This window comes from Nematostella vectensis, chromosome 13, assembly GCF_932526225.1.
Source record: "Nematostella vectensis chromosome 13, jaNemVect1.1, whole genome shotgun sequence".
Taxonomy (NCBI): Eukaryota; Metazoa; Cnidaria; class Anthozoa; order Actiniaria; family Edwardsiidae; genus Nematostella; species Nematostella vectensis.
This window is the reverse complement of record NC_064046.1, coordinates 9468344-9488478: the sequence shown is the minus strand read 5'-3', so window position 1 is coordinate 9488478 and position 20135 is coordinate 9468344. Positions and strand designations below refer to the sequence as shown.

General features: G+C 39.6%; 1 protein-coding gene and 1 long non-coding RNA gene across 8 annotated transcripts in view; one reads left to right on the top strand and one right to left on the bottom strand.

Moving 5' to 3' along the window:
* Positions 1 to 20135, bottom strand: part of LOC5518594 (protocadherin-like protein) — a 99473-nt gene that overhangs the window by 51149 nt on the left and 28189 nt on the right. For 6 of the 7 annotated variants that reach the window (XM_048720771.1, XM_048720765.1, XM_048720769.1 and 3 more), the window contains exon 3: positions 4683 to 7881. The exons of the other annotated variant lie outside the window; for it this stretch is intronic. In XM_048720771.1, the coding sequence (XP_048576728.1) occupies positions 4683 to 6552 (1870 nt within the window). In that variant the 5' untranslated portion in view covers positions 6553 to 7881. The remainder of the gene's footprint in view (positions 1 to 4682; positions 7882 to 20135) is intronic. 7 annotated transcript variants of the gene reach the window in all.
* LOC125559021 lies at positions 10325 to 12148 on the top strand. Its single transcript, XR_007306267.1, has 2 exons — positions 10325 to 10815; positions 11890 to 12148. It is a non-coding gene; the product is annotated as an uncharacterized LOC125559021 (long non-coding RNA).

The window sequence follows — 20135 nt, the reverse complement described above, 5'->3', positions numbered from 1 at the left end:
TGTTGAAGGCCATGGGGGATGCGCGCATATCCTGCGCACACCGCTAGGTCCACGCCTAGTTGGGCGGCATGTCAGGGGTGGGATTAAATAGGACAGCTTTGCAGCACCGAACAAGCATGAGCACCCATCATTCGGTTTATTCTGAGTGTTTCCATTCTCCCACAGGGTGCCCCGCTCATCATTCGGTTTATTCTGAGTGTTTCCATTCTCCCACAGGGTGCCCCGCTCATCATTCGGTTTATTCTGCAGTGTTCCCATTCTCCCACAGGGTGCCCCGCTCATCATTCGGTTTATTCTTCAGTGTTTCTATTCTCCCACAGGGTGCCCCGCTCATCATTCGGTTTATTCTGCAGTGTTTCCATTTTCCCACAGGGTGCCCCGCTCATCATTCGGTTTATTCTTCAGTGTTTCCATTCTCCCACAGGGTGCCCCACTCATCATTCGGTTTATTCTGCAGTGTTTCCATTCTCCCACAGGGTGCCCCGCTCATCATTCGGTTTATTCTGAGTGTTTCCATTCTCCCACAGGGTGCCCCGCTCATCATTCGGTTTATTCTGCAGTGTTTCCATGCTCCCACAGGGTGCCCCGCTCATCATTCGGTTTATTCTGCAGTGTTTCTATTCTCCCACAGGGTGCCCTGCGGATTACTGCAAACGCTATTACGATGACAAACATGTACAGAAACATATTCAAGCTAAAACGCGCTATGATGCGTTACGATACCAAGGCTAACAGAACAACATAAAAACTTTAGCAATACAACACATAAGCAAGATGACTCATTTTTGTCTTTTGATATTGTGAATTATTTTTTTGTGTGGGAACAACGCAATTATAATAACTTTATGAAATAGTCATGATTGCTAGTTTCAGAGCTACATTATTTTTCAAAAGCAAAATATCATTATCTTGTTTATCTTTGGATAATTATCATTACCTTGTTTATCTTTCGAAAACATCATTCTTCACGTTCTTCCTAACGTCGCAAGCTTAAGATAGCAAGAGCTTTGCATTGACGTATAGTTCAATTCATGGAATAACAGCGGATAACTATTCTAACAGAAAAAGATTTTCAGCATTTATCTGAGGCAAGCGGATGTTAGTAACAAGACGAGGACGTGGGTAGGGATAGGGTTTTGCGCCTACGAAGAGTTGGATGTAATCTCATCAAAACATAACTCGATATAAAACATCTCTGTGCTCCATATACAACAGAAATTAAGATCAATTGGGAAAAAACCTTAATGTATTTCCGATGAAAGGAAAAATTACCATAAAGTTAATTAGTTAATTAAAAAATGGAGCTAAAATTCGACTACTATGACCAGAATTTCTTTTAAGTTTAAAAGGCTTACTTTTGCTTTCAATAACAAAAGTCTACGAGTATTTTGGCAATTTACCATGTAAATTTATTCATCTATATATCTGGTTTTCTCTTTCTGAATTATTGCCTTAATTGTTTTTCATGAAATAGGGAATTCTAATTTCTTTGCCTATATATGATTTATTGTTAAACATGTTTTATGGAAATAATAAGCAGTTAAAAATTGAAGCAAACCTTAGTCACAAAAGTCATTTCAAGTGATTTAGACATAAATACCTAAAGTTTGAAATTTATAATAAATATTGACTATAAATTGAATAAAAACTTTTCGTACACAAAATATAAAATGCAATCTATGCTTAAGGATTCCGGCATTACTGGAATATAACTCCTGTCATTGATTAATAAAAGGCTGTAAATGTTTTCCGCCATAAAAGTCGGCGTACTTGAAAAAGAAAACCGAAATCCTAAAAACAAAAGCGGAATTTCCTAAAACGTAAGTTTAAGGGAAAAATTGGAGCAAGTTATTCAGTAGCTACACAGAAATATTAATTGTGAATCATAAAATCAATTACAAAATACGATAGCTTTGATTAAAATGGATTCCATCGATCGTTTATCAGGTTGCGGTTATGACCGCTAGAGTGTGATAAAAAATGAACTCTTTTTCGTGAACAAAAATATATGTTTTAATTCACATCTATCACCTATGATCGAAAATATTGAATTATTCAAAAGCTTCATTTGGAGATAAAGTGGAAAATATATAACCCCCAGTAAAGAGATTACAATTAAATGTTTATTTGTTCCCAAATATAATAAAGAGCCTTCGAGATTTTGGTTAATTTCTGCTTTCTTAAAGACGTCGAACAAGTATGCTACTTGTGAAGCCCAAATGGTCACATCCGAAGAACATGCAAACCACACAATTACTTACTAAATTTCAGACAGAAGAGAAATTACGCCTTTGGCTCCTAATTTTCATTTCAAACAGCTTTGTATCGATTGTTATTATAAATGTTAGTATAAACATACTTTACATTTTTTTTCGATTGTTATTAAAAATGTTAGCATTTCCCCTCCTGAAAAATATTATGACAAGTGTTTCATCTGGGACTAAAAGAATGAAACAATTTTGCAAGTAGTTAATGCTTTAAACTTTTCATTTCCACGCATATAACCTTCACTATCTGCAGAAGAAGTACCATTTATATGGATATAGATACAAAAAAAAAGTGGTAATTGTCTTTTTATTTTCGGCTAAGTTAAAGTCAGCTATGCCTAACGAAAACTGTCATAACATTTGTGATATTACGGAAACCCTGAAGGCATTTATATCATGAATGATATATTGTCTAAAATAGAAATAATTCATTTTCTTCTCCCTTTTAACATATTATTCCTTTATAAACCGAATATTGTTTTACCGAAGATATTTCATTAACAAATCAGCGAAATAAATGAAAAAATCCTCGTTCAAAAATAAGTAGCAATATCTCGAATAACTTAAAATTCATAAAATGGAGTTGTTCAAGAGTATCTTATCTCCTTTATCTTCAGCTGTTTCAGCACCGGGAAAATTTGTTTATATTTTTTCTTTCCTATACAAATTCCCTATACCCGGCTAGTGAAACTCCAGACAGCTTATCTCGAGCTAGCCAATAATTCACCGGAATAAAGCTTTAGAGGACCAAGCATAGCGAACTTTCGTGCGTGTCGGCTCAACAGGAAGACGTATGTTTGTGGGGCATAAATTATAAAGCACTCGAGATCATTAAGGCCAAAAATCCGTGAAAATGACCAACCAGGTAATAAGTGTTATTACAATATGTTTCTCATGCATTTGGTACTTAGCTAGAAAGCAAAGCGAGAATTTACGCCAACTCGACTTCACAATGTTCGATCCTATACATAATACAGAATACATACTAGCAAAATTAATGCCATCAGTTTATAAATAAGCGCAGAAAAATCAGACAAAACGTGATTTTCTTCTTTTGTAAGATACATGTCATTTTGAAGGGTCCTCAAAAAAGTTATTTCCTAGCCGCACATAATTGAAAAGATGTTATTATGTAAAATGACATACGCCTTTTAGCGGTAATGTCATTAGGTCGAAAGAGTTCGTACATATTTGAGCGTTAAGGCAGTGCTTATCAAACCCATCAACATCTTGATAACAGCATCATGCGAATCATTGGAGCTTTATTTTGTACAAACGCTGTTAGAATATTGGTCTTTATATTATGAGCCGAGTAAGATGATCATTGCTGAATAGCTCATTAAAAAGTCACCCTTTGCACCCTAGCTAACGAGTAAACATAGTCAAAAACTAAAAACATTTTTAGAAATGAACGAAATGAGGCGCCAAGGAATACAAACGTTTTGTGGCTGATATTATTTTACTGTTGTATAGTGTCTTATTGTTGGATAAACTCCTATACGTAAACTAGTCTAGAGCACGGAACATTCCGAATCATATGCTTCCTATTAAATATGCGCCCTTACCCTTCCCCTCCGAGGAAATCAACCTTAATCTTCTGAGGTGGGTTCTTGTTTTGCCTTCTCTATTGTCAGAACATAAGGAAAAATGTATTTCATACTGCATACACTAACACTTTGATATCCATATTCTACGCGGTTATTGCGACGTGTGACATCGTAGCCGTATTTGGCTCTTTACTGCGCAAACAGCGTCAATGGGGGGGGGGGGGTATATAGGATCACAATCCTATATTGTCAAAATGTTTAGAGTTAGTACGTTAAGTATGAGCTGGAAGTCTTCATTTTAATTGAGGCGACAGTACTCAGCTTTTTTGTAAACAGGTCAGAATTTGCGTTACGCTGTTTGACGCTATTTCCTTATAGGCATAACATAAACAATCTAAGCAGCACCGACAAAGCAAAAAATGGCATGAAATTTTCCAATTCTCAATATATAAGCTCAGAATTCCGCATACGAGGAGTTCCTCTGACCAAAAGCATAATTCCAAATTTTGAAGAAATTTAAAAAATATGAAATTTAGATATTAGCGAGCAAAGTTGGCTTAATTTCTGATCAGAGCCGGACGGAGAATTCATACTTTGAACATCTGAAAATTGCGCTTCAAGCCTTAAATCTCGAAGACGAATCCATTAGAAAAAAACACTTTTTGATATGTTGGTTAACATGACATAAGGAACCTCAATGCAACAATTCAAGCTTACCGAAGTTAACTAGACCTTATTTGGAAAAACTTTTTTTACTCTGTCAGCAGCACCATGTCACACAGTGCAGGAAAGGTCAAACTGAAGTGGGACCAGCAATGCAAAATGTTTTTGCAGGACATTTTTAGCTATATTTCCACGAAACACTCACCTGTCTCAGGACTAATGGTAAACTTGCCCTCCTCATTCCCTGCAGAGATGGAGTACCGCATCTGTTTGCTATCTTTTCCTTTGAATTCTGCGCGAACCACAGTCACGAATGTCTCTGACTCTTCACTATTCTCACGTACTTCTGCAATCTGTGTCGGAGCGAAGAAAAAAGGCCTCTTTTCGTTTTTAGCGTCGGCAAGAATCAGCGCATATAGCCTCGCGGTTCGCGGGTTCTTTGCGTTATCCCGCGCTTCGATGTACAAATCGTAGCGTTTGTGGTCACGGTTAAGGCTACCATAAGGCGTAATTACGCCGCCGGTTTCGTGCAAGGCGAAGAGCCCTGCGCCACTGCCGCCGACGATATGGTAACGCACTTCGCCTTCGCTTCCGCTATCGCCGTCTGTAGCGGATACGGTAGCGATTAACGTACGCGCATCCGCGTCTTGCGGGAGATGCCCAAGGACGGTGAAGCTCTCAAATTCCGGCGCAAAGTAATTCTCATCCACGTCTGTTACTTCTATGGTTATTTCCGTCTCGGCGAAAAACGTTGGGTGGCGGTTATCCAGAGCAATGACCTTAACCGAGTATGTCTTCCGCGTTTCGTAATCGAGGGGTTTACGTAGGGTTATTACACCGCTTTTAGGATTAATAGCAAAGACGTCCCGCAGAGCAATAGGGCTTAACTCGTAAGTAACGCGCGCATGATTATCCTCGACATCTCCTTGGATTCTTAGGTGCAGGAATGCTGAATTGACTGGAAGGTCCTCTCTGATCTTGACGTAGTATTCAGAGAGTTGAAACATGGGAGGGGAGGTGTGTATTCGTGGCGGGGGAGGGAACCCGTCCACCTCAAGAAGCCTGATCTTGACGAGGGTTGACGCATTGTGCGGATTCCTTCCGCGATCGACCGCAGCCACCCTGATCTCGAAATAATTACCTTTCTCGAAATTGATATGGCTGGTGACACTAACAACGCCCGTGTGTGAATTGATCATAAAGAAATCATGATCGTGTGTGAAAAAATAATACACATCGGCGTTTGATCCAGCGTCCGCATCCACCGCTTTCACGTGAACAACTGAGGATCCGATAGCTGCGTTTTCGTTCACACTTATTTCGTAAATTTGCGGGTCAAAAACAGGCGCGCAATCATTCTCGTCCAAGATATTAATCCTTACTTGCGTGGTGCTAGACATTCGGGGCTTTCCATGGTCAGTTACCTGAACGGTGAGCACAAAGAAAGCGGTTTTCTCTCTATCGATCGCGGCGGTTGTTCTTAACCGTAAGAATTGAACGCCGCCTAATTCATTCACGTCAACAGCGAAAAGCCCCTCTTTATTCCCTTCTACAATAGTGTAAGTGTAAGCCGCATTCACGCCAGAGTCCAAATCACCAGCGTAAACATCCTCTAGTCCTAATACAAAAGTCCCTGCTGGTTTGTTCTCCGCAACGTACGCATTATACAGATCTTTAGGGAATTTCGGCGCGTGGTCGTTCCGATCAAGAACGATCACAGACACAATGATCACACTTCCTCCTTCACGCCGACTAAGTTCTCTGCGCACAATAACTAGGTTAAACACATTCCCTCGCTTGTCTTCGTGGTCTAGTGTTGCTTTTGTAGTAAGCGTGCCGTCGGGGGTGATGTGAAACAAGCTGTAGCTATCTCGAGACGAGTCCTGAAGCACGTATTCAAACCCGGGAATACGATCAAGTGTCAACAGGACAGTTCCTGGCTCAGTGCCCTCGAATACTTCCACTTTTCTCACAGATCCTTTCACGAAGCTCACAAACTCCAACACAAGAAACACGCTTAGAATAGATCTCATGGTAAACACTAACTGGAGTTCCTTCCACTTGAATTTACCCATATCTCAAAATCCTGCCTTCCAGCTTTCAAAATCAGCAACTCTAACGGCGAATTTGCCATAAGAATAAAGCCATCTCGTCATATCTCCACTCGGAATGCATTTCCCAGTAGCCAGACGCCGCCAAGTGAATTGTGAATGAAAGAAATTTTGAATTCCGTCTACGACGTTCAATACTCAGTCTTGCTCCCACTGCTTCCTCAGGCTTTGAATTATATGAATTTATAATAATCTAAAGCTTGGAGGATTCCAGACAAATTGTTAAAATCTTTGATCGAACTCGACAGCTGTCGAGGTGAAATGCCTGGAGAAATCCTCTTTGGTTGCTGACACAAGCACTCAGGAAATGGTCGCTCGCGGACTCAGGAATTCAGCATACTGATTATTCCATACCCCCTACTGAAATGTTTACCTTTACATTTTTGGGGTCTCTGTAATTGGTAAATTCGCAGTGTCTCTGCAGTGCTTTGTATGCTCATTGGTTTTAACGCACAGAGTCAATTATATGGTTATTCGGAGCTTATCATTCGTTCAATCGAAATTTATCTCTGTGCAAAACGCTCGGATCCGAGAACACCTGGAACGCTGAGCGTCTAAATACATGACAAATTCATCACCCGATCTGGGCTATCTTGAGCGATAAAACCGCAGCGAATAAAAACCCGATAAAAACAGACTCACTCGACCACTCAGTGAAAGCCATTTTTATGTTGATAACAACGCGAACCATTGCAAAGTAAATTGCCCTCCCAAAGCGCTATTTTAAATTGAACGCGTATCGTTTAAAAATTTTGAATTAAGAATGGGAAAATTGCTTTCGATGTTTTGTTGCACTTTAGGCGTTTTTGTTTGGTTTTGAAATAATAGAGCGGGTGTAGAGCACAAATTAGATTTTCAGAAAACAACTGAAAGGGAATTTAGCACGATTTGCTAAAGGCCATGGTATGGAAAATTAAAAGCAGACGTTGTATTGCAATCGGCGCTATGTGCAGATGATGAGTGCACTAACGTAAAAAAAAAACTCTGGGAGGAAATCCCTCAGTGATCAGTAGACTTGTCCTAGTCATTCACAAAACGCGTATACGCTTACAAAACACAAAACGGGATAAGCTTGAACGAAAGGCTAGGTATTAATGAAATATTGAGTCAACTTATATATGCCGTGACAAATGGAAAATTTCGATAGGGAGGGGAGGGGCTGGGGGATCAAAGAACCTTGCTTGCCACAAACACTTAACGTGTTTTATTTTTCGTCTTGTTTAGACATACGGTGTCCCCTCCCTCAAACCGCAGTTATAATCTTCTCCAAAAGCGTGAAACAGCCTTCTGCACCTTAAAATGGAAAGAAACGTCCATAGTAGAAAAGAACCTCCGAGAAAAATAAAAAAAGATAAATGCGAATACATTAAAACCCCGCCAACTCGAGCTCGAAAAGCCCAGTCGGACCGAGTTCGATTTTCCTTGGATTTGGAATCGGATAAGCAATTATTTTTTCTTTGCCTTATACATACACTATAAGACATATTATAAGTATCTTTTTTATAAGAACGTCCAGCCTGAGATTTGAAGCAAATAAAGAACATGCCAAGAACATTCCGAGGCTCAGATAGCAGAAAAAAGCTCTTTTTTTTAGTCCTGATGCGTTCAAAAATGCAGAATCAAATTGTGCTCACAGTAACAAATTGATCACTTCCTAATAACTCATTGAGTATTATATTCTTAGATAAACTTAAATTTAAGAACATCGTTAAGAACATATTCAGCCTTAAGATTTCCCAAAAATAAAAACGGCCCAGCCTAAAATGAAAATTAGACGTTTTATAAAAAAGAGTGTATTTTACCGTTCGCTTGTGATCATTTTTATCTACTTTTCATTACTCGAAATTTAAAATGATAATCGATTTTGTTTTTGATTTCCAGTTATTCATTCATTTCCCGTTATTCATTCTTATTCATTCCTAATTTGATTACATCACGAAAATGAGATAATGATACTTCATAATTTTCATGAAATTCATAATTTTCATGAAATTATTACTAGTTTATATGAATTTTTCAATCCATAAGACCCGCCAGAGTTCGACTTAGCGGAGTTCTACTGTATTACCACTATCCATAAGACCCGTCAGAGCTCGAGTTAGCGAGGTTCTACTGTATTACCACTATACATAAGACCAGTCAGAGTTCGAGTTAGTGGGGTTCTACTGTATCACCACTATCCATAAGACCCGTTAGAGTTCGGGTTAGAGGGGTTCTACTGTATCACCACTATCCATAAGACCAGTCAGAGTTCGAGTTAGTGGGGTTCTACTGTATCAGCACTATCCATAAGACCCGTTAGAGTTCGGGTTAGAGGGGTTCTACTGTATCACCACTATCCATAAGACCCGTCAGAGTTCGAGTTAGCGGGGTTCTACTGTATTACCACTATCCATAAGACCCGTCAGAGTTCGGGTTAGAGGGGTTCTACTGTATTACCACTATCCAAAAGACCCGTCAGAGTTCGAGTGAGCGAGGTTCTAATGTATTATCACTATCCATAAGTCCCGTCAGAGTTCGAGTTAGCGGGGTTCTACTGTATTACCACTATCCATAAGACCCGTCAGAGTTCGAGTTAGCGGGGTTCTACTGTATTACCACTATCCATAAGACCCGTCAGAGTTCGAGTTAGCGGGGTTCTTCTGTAATACCTCTATCCACAAGACCCGTCAGAGCTCGAGTTTACGAGGTCTTACTGTATGTGTACTATAGCAACGCAACTAACACAAGCACAAGCAGATTTCGGCTAAATCATGAACAAAAAATTGTTTCATGGCTTCATGTGTAATTCTAATTTCTTCAGTTTTACTAAAACAGCCCTAAAGCACCTGTTTTTTCTCTTGGATTCTTGTTCCCTAAACATAATATTTCAATTGATCAATATAATCAGAAATTGCACGGAAACTGCGATTTCTGTGTACATAAATCTAGTCAGTGAAACTGCAGTTTTCTAACATCATCAGACAAAATAACGAATGGTGCATTGATATAATACGGAAACAGAATTCTTTTTTTATTAAAATAACGAGTTTTATTTTCTAGGGAAGCACGTTAAAATGTTTTCCAAGTTTATCAAGTTTTGCGGTTTTGACCAATCATTCAAAATACTGAAAACATGATGTGCGGGTTTAAAAAACATGCAAAAACGTAGCGTTAGACATAAAAGACTAAGAAAATTACCATGTACTACCATGACTACATGAAGGATTAAAACTGGTCTTTATCTTTTTATAGTAATTCATGAGATGGCAAAACCGTGAAGTCCGGCTGATTATAAATGTGAACAACATATATATTTGCAGCAATTCGTAAATTTCAAGGAGATTACAAGCAAAACTGTTCCGAGCAAAAGGCTTTTACAAATTAGTCATTGAAATTGAGAGGTGACAACCGTGCATTTGTTTTTTTTTTTTTCAAAAGCGATCCAGCAGTAGCTACAATGAACAAAAACTTCGTCATTGAAAGACGTTTCCAGACAATAACAACAAACAAGATCACATACGTGAATATGTTTTAATATCACGATTAAAGCCGCATTATTGTCACCAGTTTACTTCCGGTCGATTACGTAACAATATCAGATGATTTTTAGCGGAAAAAGCGAAAAATATTTCAGAATATTGAAAGCAGTGTGTTTATTGGAAGTTTCTTTGAGGATGTGATTGATAATTTAGAGCGGATGGCCTGTTTAATATCTCGGATTTTAATAGATTTTTTTGTCTTTTAAAGGGGCCGTATGACGTAAATTCACATCAATATTACGCCTTCTCGCTACATTCATTAGAAAGAGCATCGTTTGATATACTCTTGGTAAAAAAAATTAGCTCAAAACTCCCACAGCAAAGTTGTAAAAAGTGACAATAAAGCCCGTATAAAACGTTCGAAAATCGGCGGCCATTGCTTGAGCTAGCTCGATTTGGAGAGCACTTATGACGTCACTTCCCCAACAAGTCGGCTCATTAAATTCAGAACCATTGGCAAATAGAGGTGTATACTTGGTGCCTGGCCTCCAAACATCAATATGGAGCGGTTAATTGGGAAGAAAGACGGGCCTGTTTTTAAATTTGATTACCTGACTGAGATCTAGAAGAAACCTTCCGCATTCTAAGCCCCTGGTAGCCGAAGAAAACCGCCTTGAATTACGAGCGTCTGCTATAAAAAGCGATCATCTGCCGACCACGTGCGTAATTTCAACACGAAAGGAATCAACAAGTCCACCTCTACAAGGTAAGTTTTCGATCGGATCCATGCTGCATTTGAATCAATGGTGCTATTTCAAACAAATAACTCTAGTTCTAACTCTAATTCTAACTCTTGCTCTTTGTTCAATTATCGAATGAGCGTCACAAAACAAAGATAAGTAACCGTACAACACACAACAAGAAAAGATGAACTCGATAAACAAAATGGCGGCAGACTCCTCTACACTAGCCTTGACAAACTTACCAAAACTATTATATCATTTTAATAAAAAAAACTTAGAATCAAGAATAATTGGAATTAATAAAGCTCTATGGTTGAGAGGACGATTGATTATTATGGAATAGACGATAGCTAAGATGGCTTGGATATGCTTGAATTTTGATCGAGTGAGAATTGTTTTGTTATCGTGAATTACAAATGGTTTTGTACGTCACGCTTTATTGATAAATTTCTTCTATTTATTATTTGTTCATCAAGACTGCTATTTAAGCCTTCGAAGTAGGTGCCTCTATATAAAGTTTTTGGTTTAGATTCTACTAGGTTAGGTATTAGTTATACACCATAAAAGTAACTTAAAACTTATAATTTACTAACTAAACAGCTCACTGCATTTATACTAACATTCGCACTTACAATTTTTATTTAAGTTATTTCTCTATTTCTGGTGGATATCCTAACAAATAGTCTATCAGACGACTTGTTGTCTATGTTGTTTATTTTTTTGTTATTTACCAAGACTGAAAACTAAAAGTATGGCCAAAGAGAATGGCCTTGAATGCAAAGAAGAAAACGCTTTTAAAATGATACATTTGAGTAACAGGGATGTTTAAAGCTCATTTTGTTATAACAAACAAACAAAATTGCATCTCCCAAAGAATTAGAAATGTTAAAGTTGAAAAAAACTGGCAACAGTTTTAAATTATAAGTTACTTTCTAGTTTCATTTCATTAGCATGAATATGAAGTTTGAAGTCTTTGTTTAAAAATTGAACCTCTGCTGTCCTGATGTATTTTCTTGAAAGTCTTTGAATTTCTTCAATAGATTATGATTTAGCCACTACCTTAGAAGATTCTAATTATTTTGTTTGTTCTATTTCAGGGTACGACTCTTAACAAGATATCTTTTAGATTGTTCTTGGGTTACTGTAGTGTGTCAGAAGTGTGTTGGCACAACTATGCTCATTACCTCTAATCCCTCACTGCCTAATACAGTTTACAGTTTGCAGCAAAAGTTTGGTTTTTTTTCATTTTTTTTCATTTTGGAATAAGCACCGTTTTAAACTATCTAAAAATAGTTAGCTTGGAGGCTGTCACAAAATATTCTAATGCATGGGAAATTAAATAAAATATGGAACTAATCTATTTGTTCTGATGATTTTATTATTATTTGTTGCTTTTTGTGAAGTGCCTACCTTAAAATGACGCGGATCGAAATAGTGTAAAACACTAGATAGCCAATCACCGACTAGTCACTTCAATTAAAGATTCGTCCGACCTCTGATATATAAACGGGCCCGCGACTTCATGTCACAATCCGCTAATCGAGCATACTTTACGAAGTCCTCATTAGCAACCTAGCGAAAAACAACTGACGAAGGTCTCTTCATTAAGAGTCCGAAACCGGTCTTGTAAGCGCTATAACCGCCCGCCGATTTTTCATCAAACGATGACATCGGAAGGCACCTTAGACGAGATGAGCGAGCCCTCTCTCAGAAAAAGCCAGATTTAGCCTAAGTGCACTTTGAATTCTACGAGTTACAGTGGCGATTCTCGGCAGCCTCAAATCTTCCTGTTTGATTTTAAGAAATCTATTAAAACAGGAGTGAGCTGTACTGCAGATATGTCCTAAATAACTCTAAGAAACTTTACATGCACAAAGAAAGCGCTTATGTCAGGTCGAGCAACGCTCCCATTGACGTGAAACATTAAAGAACGACAAATTCCACCACAAAGACATATAATATGTCACCTAAGGTTTTTGTCACCTCATAAACCACGTCTAGCGTATATCGTCCTCCGTAGATCCATTTCTGCGGCATATAACGCTCAAGCAAAAGTGTAATCTCAAAGACACTACGGACTTTATTTACTTCATCAGAAGTCTATAAAAGGGCGAAAGATTCATTGATTTAAAGATCTTTGATGTCCATAGCTTACTGAAACTTTTCAGTACACGCATTCTCTCCTCTTGCCACCCTCTTAGTTATAAGAAGGGTTTGTGTCTAGGGAGATGGCCTAGGTCCGTTGAGAACAAATTCCTCACTTGCCACCTTCTAAGCCGAAATCCGCAACTTATTCTAGATACGGTTACGCGATTTCACAACATACATAACGGCGAGTGTTGAATTCACGGACAGGCAAAATGCGTTTTGAGGCAAACATGGCATCTAATAAACGAATCTAAACATTTTGTCATGAGGTTCCACCCGGCTAAACAGAATCTTCTGAAGATTCTTATAAAAAACTGGCAACTTATCACGGATCTCAGCCTCATACGGCTAGAATCTTTAATGAACCTGTAGTCTCTTATAGAAAGGAGAAACCGCTTATAGACTTTTAAGTCAGAGCCACAATCTCCCATAAAGGACTAGGTATCAAAGCAGATTTATTTACAATTGTGGCGGGTGTGGCTGTTGGCAATATTACACAACTGACTTGCTTAGACTACGGTCTTAAACTCCACGGCCCCCGTAACGCGAAAGCCTTTCGAGGATTCACCCACAATTGATCTAGGTAGCCGGACTTTTTTGTACCAGTCCACATACCAATATAAATTTGCAGACAAATCGAGGGAATGCAAAAATCTTCCTGATACAAATATCTGTCTATTTTTGCTTCCTATGGTTTAACAATAGCGCTACCACGCGACCGTGTCACCGACAATAGGCCTTTTGTTTTCAAAACATAGCCTACCTTAAAATGACGCGGATCGAAATAGTGTAAAACGCTAGATAGCCAATCACCGACTAGTCACTTCAATTAAAGATTCGTCCGACCTCTGATATATAAACGGGCCCGCGACTTCATGTCACAATCCGCTAATCGAGCATACTTTACGAAGTCCTCATTAGAAACCTAGCGAAAAACAACTGACGAAGGTCTCTTCATTAAGAGTCCGAAACCGGTCTTGTAAACGCTATAACCGCCCGCCGATTTTTCATCAAACGATGACATCGAAAGGCACCTTAGACGAGATGAGCGAGCCCTCTCTCAGAAAAAGCCAGATTTAGCCAAAGTGCACTTTGAATTCTACGAGTTACAGTGGTGATTCTCGGCAGCCTCAAATCTTCCTGTTTGATTTTAAGAAATCTATTAAAACAGGAGTGAGCTGTACTGCAGATATGTCCTAAATAACTCTAAGAAACTTTACATGCACAAAGAAAGCGCTTATGTCAGGTCGAGCAACGCTCCCATAGACGTGAAACATTAAAGAACGACAAATTCCACCACAAAGACATATAATATGTCACCTAAGGTTTTTGTCACCTCATAAACCACGTCTAGCGTATATCGTCCTCCGTAGATCCATTTCTGCGGCATATAACGCTCAAGCAAAAGTGTAATCTCAAAGACACTACGGACTTTATTTACTTCATCAGAAGTCTATAAAGGGGCGAAAGATTCATTGATTTAAAGATCTTTGATGTCCATAGCTTACTGAAACTTTTCAGTACACGCATTCTCTCCTCTTGCCACCCTCTTAGTTATAAGAAGGGTTTGTGTCTAGGGAGATGGCCTAGGTCCGTTGAGAACAAATTCCTCACTTGCCACCTTCTAAGCCGAAATCCGCAACTTATTCTAGATACGGTTACGCGATTTCACAACATACATAACGGCGAGTGTTGAATTCACGGACAGGCAAAATGCGTTTTGAGGCAAACATGGCATCTAATAAACGAATCTAAACATTTTGTCATGAGGTTCCACCCGGCTAAACAGAATCTTCTAAAGATTCTTATAACAAACTGGCAACTTATCACGGATCTCAGCCTCATACGGCTAGAATCTTTAATGAACCTATAGTCTCTTATAGAAAGGAGAAACCGCTTATAGACTTTTAAGTCAGAGCCACATCTCCCATAAAGGACTAGGTATCAAAGCAGATTTATTTACAATTGTGGCGGGTGTGGCTGTTGGCAATATTACACAACAATATTTAGAGTGTGACTAAGACATTCTTCAGCGATGAAAAGTACAATGGTTGAGTGATTGGCAGGTCCTTGGATACGCGCTCTAATTGGTCGCTTTGTAATGCACAGGGAATCCACGGACCGTGAATTCTACTTTACCGCTTCTTCGGCATAACGAGTGTTTTTGGTTCGTAACGACGGTGAACGGTCCTTTGCCTTGGCCACTTTAGATTCAATGTAGCGGAGCCGATTACCGGTTTGCCGTTTCAATTTTTCTGGTTATTTTCGTTCACCGCAACTCGTTGATATGGGACTGGACGGTCCTGCTAGCTTAGTGTTTCTGGTACTCTTTACTTTGCTGTCTAGTCTAACCATTACGGGACATGCACAGACGATCGAGAGAGCTAGCGTGCCCGAAAATGAACCTGTGGCTGTTGGCAATATTACACAACTTTACGAAGTCCTCATTAGCAACCTAGCGAAAAACAACTGACGAAGGTCTCTTTATTAAGAGTCCGAAACTGGTCTTGTAAACGCTATAACCGCCCGCCGATTTTTCATCAAACGATGAAATCGGAAGGCACCTTAGACGAGATGAGCGAGCCATCTCTCAGAAAAAGCCAGATTTAGCCTAAGTGCACTTTGAATTCTACGAGTTACAGTGGCGATTCTCGGCAGCCTCAAATCTTCCTGTTTGATTTTAAGAAATCTATTAAAACAGGAGTGAGCTGTACTGCAGATATGTCCTAAATAACTCTAAGAAACTTTACATGCACAAAGAAAGCGCTTATGTCAGGTCGAGCAACGCTCCCATAGACGTGAAACATTAAAGAACGACAAATTCCACCACAAAGACATATAATATGTCACCTAAGGTTTTGTCACCTCATAAACCACGTCTAGCGTATATCGTCCTCCGTAGATCCATTTCTGCGGCATATAACGCTCAAGCAAAAGTGTAATCTCAAAGACACTACGCACTTTATTTACTTCATCAGAAGTCTATAAAAGGGCGAAAGATTCATTGATTTAAATATCTTTGATGTCCATAGCTTACTGAAACTTTTCAGTACACGCATTCTCTCCTCTTGCCACCCTCTTAGTTATAAGAAGGGTTTGTGTCTAGGGAGATGGCCTACGTCCGTTGAGAACAAATTCCTCACTTGCCACCTTCTAAGCCGAGATCCGCAACTTATTCTAGATACGGTTACGCGATTTCACAACATACATAAAGGCGAGTGTTGAATTCACGGACAGGCAAAATGCGTTTTGAGGCAAACATGGCATCTAATAAACGAATCTAAACATTTTGTCATGAGGTTCCACCCGGCTAAACAGAATCTTCTAAAGATTCTTATAACAAACTGGCAACTTATCACGGAACTCAGCCTCATACGGCTAGAATCTTTAATGAACCTATAGTCTCTTATAGAAAGACGAAACCGCTTATAGACTTTTAAGTCAGAGCCACAATCTCCCATAAAGGACTAGGTATCAAAGCAGATTTATTTACAATTGTGGCGGGTGTGGCTGTTGGCAATATTACACAACGGACAATCCGCTAATCGAGCATACTTTACGAAGTCCTCATTAGCAACCTAGCGAAAAACAACTGACGAAGGTCTCTTCATTAAGAGTCCGAAACCGGTCTTGTAAGCGCTATAAACGCCCGCCGATTTTTCATCAAACGATGACATCGGAAGGCACCTTAGACGAGATGAGCGAGCCCTCTCAGAAAAAGCCAGATTTAGCCAAAGTGCACTTTGAATTCTACGAGTTACAGTGGCGATTCTCGGCAGCCTCAAATCTTCCTGTTTGATTTTAAGAAATCTATTAAAACAGGAGTGAGCTGTACTGCAGATATGTCCTAAATAACTCTAAGAAACTTTACATGCACAAAGAAAGCTTTCATGTCAGGTCGAGCAACGCTCCTATAGACGTGAAACATTAAAGAACGACAAATTCCACCACAAAGACATATAATATGTCGCCTAAGGTTTTTGTCACCTCATAAACCACGTCTAGCGTATATCGTCCTCCGTAGATCCATTTCTGCGGCATATAACACTCAAGCAAAAGTGTAATCTCAAAGACACTACGCACTTTATTTACTTCATCAGAAGTCTATAAAAGGGCGAAAGATTCATTGATTTAAAGATCTTTGATGTCCATAGCTTACTGAAACTTTTCAGTACACGCATTCTCTCCTCTTGCCACCCTCTTAGTTATAAGAAGGGTTTGTGTCTAGGGAGATGGCCTAGGTCCGTTGAGAACAAATTCCTCTTGCCACCTTCTAAGCCGAAATCCGCAACTTATTCTAGATACGGTTACGCGATTTCACAACATACATAACGGCGAGTGTTGAATTCACGGACAGGCAAAATGCGTTTTGAGGCAAACATGGCATCTAATAAACGAATCTAAACATTTTGTCATGAGGTTCCACCCGGCTAAACAGAATCTTCTAAAGATTCTTATAACAAACTGGCAACTTATCACGGATCTCAGCCTCATACGGCTAGAATCTTTAATGAACCTATAGTCTCTTATAGAAAGGAGAAACCGCTTATAGACTTTTAAGTCAGAGCCACAATCTCCCATAAAGGACTAGGTATCAAAGCAGATTTTTTTACAATTGTGGCGGGTGTAGCTGTTGGCAATATTACACAACAATATTTAGAGTGTGACTAAGACATTCTTCAGCGATGAAAAGTACAATGGTTGAGTGATTGGCAGGTCCTTGGATACGCGCTCTAATTGGTCGATTTGTAATGCACAGGGAATCCACGGACCGTGAATTCTACTTTACCGCTTCTTCGGCATAACGAGTGTTTTTGGTTCGTAACGACGGTGAACGGTCCTTTGCCTTGGCCACTTTAGATTCAATGTAGCGGAGCCGATTACCGGTTTGCCGTTTCAATTTTTCTGGTTATTTTCGTTCACCGCAACTCGTTGATATGGGACTGGACGGTCCTGCTAGCTTAGTGTTTCTGGTACTCTTTACTTTGCTGTCTAGTCTAACCATTACGGGACATGCACAGACGATCGAGAGAGCTAGCGTGCCCGAAAATGAACCTGTGGCTGTTGGCAATATTACACAACTTTACGAAGTCCTCATTAGCAACCTAGCGAAAAACAACTGACGAAGGTCTCTTTATTAAGAGTCCGAAACTGGTCTTGTAAACGCTATAACCGCCCGCCGATTTTTCATCAAACGATGAAATCGGAAGGCACCTTGGACGAGATGAGCGAGCCCTCTCTCAGAAAAAGCCAGATTTAGCCTAAGTGCACTTTGAATTCTACGAGTTCCAGTGGCGACTCTCTGCAGCCTCAAATCTTCCTGTTTGATTTTAAGAAATCTATTAAAACAGGAGTGAGCTGTACTGCAGATATGTCCTAAATAACTCTAAGAAACTTTACATGCACAAAGAAAGCGCTTATGTCAGGTCGAGCAACGCTCCCATAGACGTGAAACATTAAAGAACGACAAATTCCACCACAAAGACATATAATATGTCACCTAAGGTTTTTGTCACCTCATAAACCACGTCTAGCGTATATCGTCCTCCGTAGATCCATTTCTGCGGCATATAACGCTCAAGCAAAAGTGTAATCTCAAAGACACTACGCACTTTATTTACTTCATCAGAAGTCTATAAAAGGGCGAAAGATTCATTGATTTAAAGATCTTTGATGTCCATAGCTTACTGAAACTTTTCAGTACACGCATTCTCTCCTCTTGCCACCCTCTTAGTTATAAGAAGGGTTTGTGTCTAGGGAGATGGCCTACGTCCGTTGAGAACAAATTCCTCTTGCCACCTTCTAAGCCGAAATCCGCAACTTATTCTAGATACGGTTACGCGATTTCACAACATACATAACGGCGAGTGTTGAATTCACGGACAGGCAAAATGCGTTTTGAGGCAAACATGGCATCTAATAAACGAATCTAAACATTTTGTCATGAGGATACCCGGCTAAACAGAATCTTCTAAAGATTCTTATAACAAACTGGCAACTTATCACGGATCTCAGCCTCATACGGCTAGAATCTTTAATGAACCTATGGTCTCTTATAGAAAGGAGAAACCGCTTATAGACTTTTAAGTCAGAGCCACAATCTCCCATAAAGGACTAGGTATCAAAGCAGATTTTTTTACAATTGTGGCGGGTGTAGCTGTTGGCAATATTACACAACAATATTTAGAGTGTGACTAAGACATTCTTCAGCGATGAAAAGTACAATGGTTGAGTGATTGGCAGGTCCTTGGATACGCGCTCTAATTGGTCGATTTGTAATGCACAGGGAATCCACGGACCGTGAATTCTACTTTACCGCTTCTTCGGCATAACGAGTGTTTTTGGTTCGTAACGACGGTGAACGGTCCTTTGCCTTGGCCACTTTAGATTCAATGTAGCGGAGCCGATTACCGGTTTGCCGTTTCAATTTTTCTGGTTATTTTCGTTCACCGCAACTCGTTGATATGGGACTGGACGGTCCTGCTAGCTTAGTGTTTCTGGTACTCTTTACTTTGCTGTCTAGTCTAACCATTACGGGACATGCACAGACGATCGAGAGAGCTAGCGTGCCCGAAAATGAACCTGTGGCTGTTGGCAATATTACACAACTTTACGAAGTCCTCATTAGCAACCTAGCGAAAAACAACTGACGAAGGTCTCTTCATTAAGAGTCCGAAACTGGTCTTGTAAACGCTATAACCGCCCGCCGATTTTTCATCAAACGATGACATCGGAAAGCACCTTAGACGAGATGAGCGAGCCCTCTCTCAGAAAAAGCCAGATTTAGCCTAAGTGCACTTTGAATTCTACGAGTTACAGTGGCGATTCTCGGCAGCCTCAAATCTTCCTGTTTGATTTTAAGAAATCTATTAAAACAGGAGTGAGCTGTACTGCAGATATGTCCTAAATAACTCTAAGAAACTTTACATGCACAAAGAAAGCGCTTATGTCAGGTCGAGCAACGCTCCCATAGACGTGAAACATTAAAGAACGACAAATTCCACCACAAAGACATAATATGTCACCTAAGGTTTTTGTCACCTCATAAACCACGTCTAGCGTATATCGTCCTCCGTAGATCCATTTCTGCGGCATATAACGCTCAAGCAAAAGTGTAATCTCAAAGACACTACGCACTTTATTTACTTCATCAGAAGTCTATAAAAGGGCGAAAGATTCATCGATTTAAAGATCT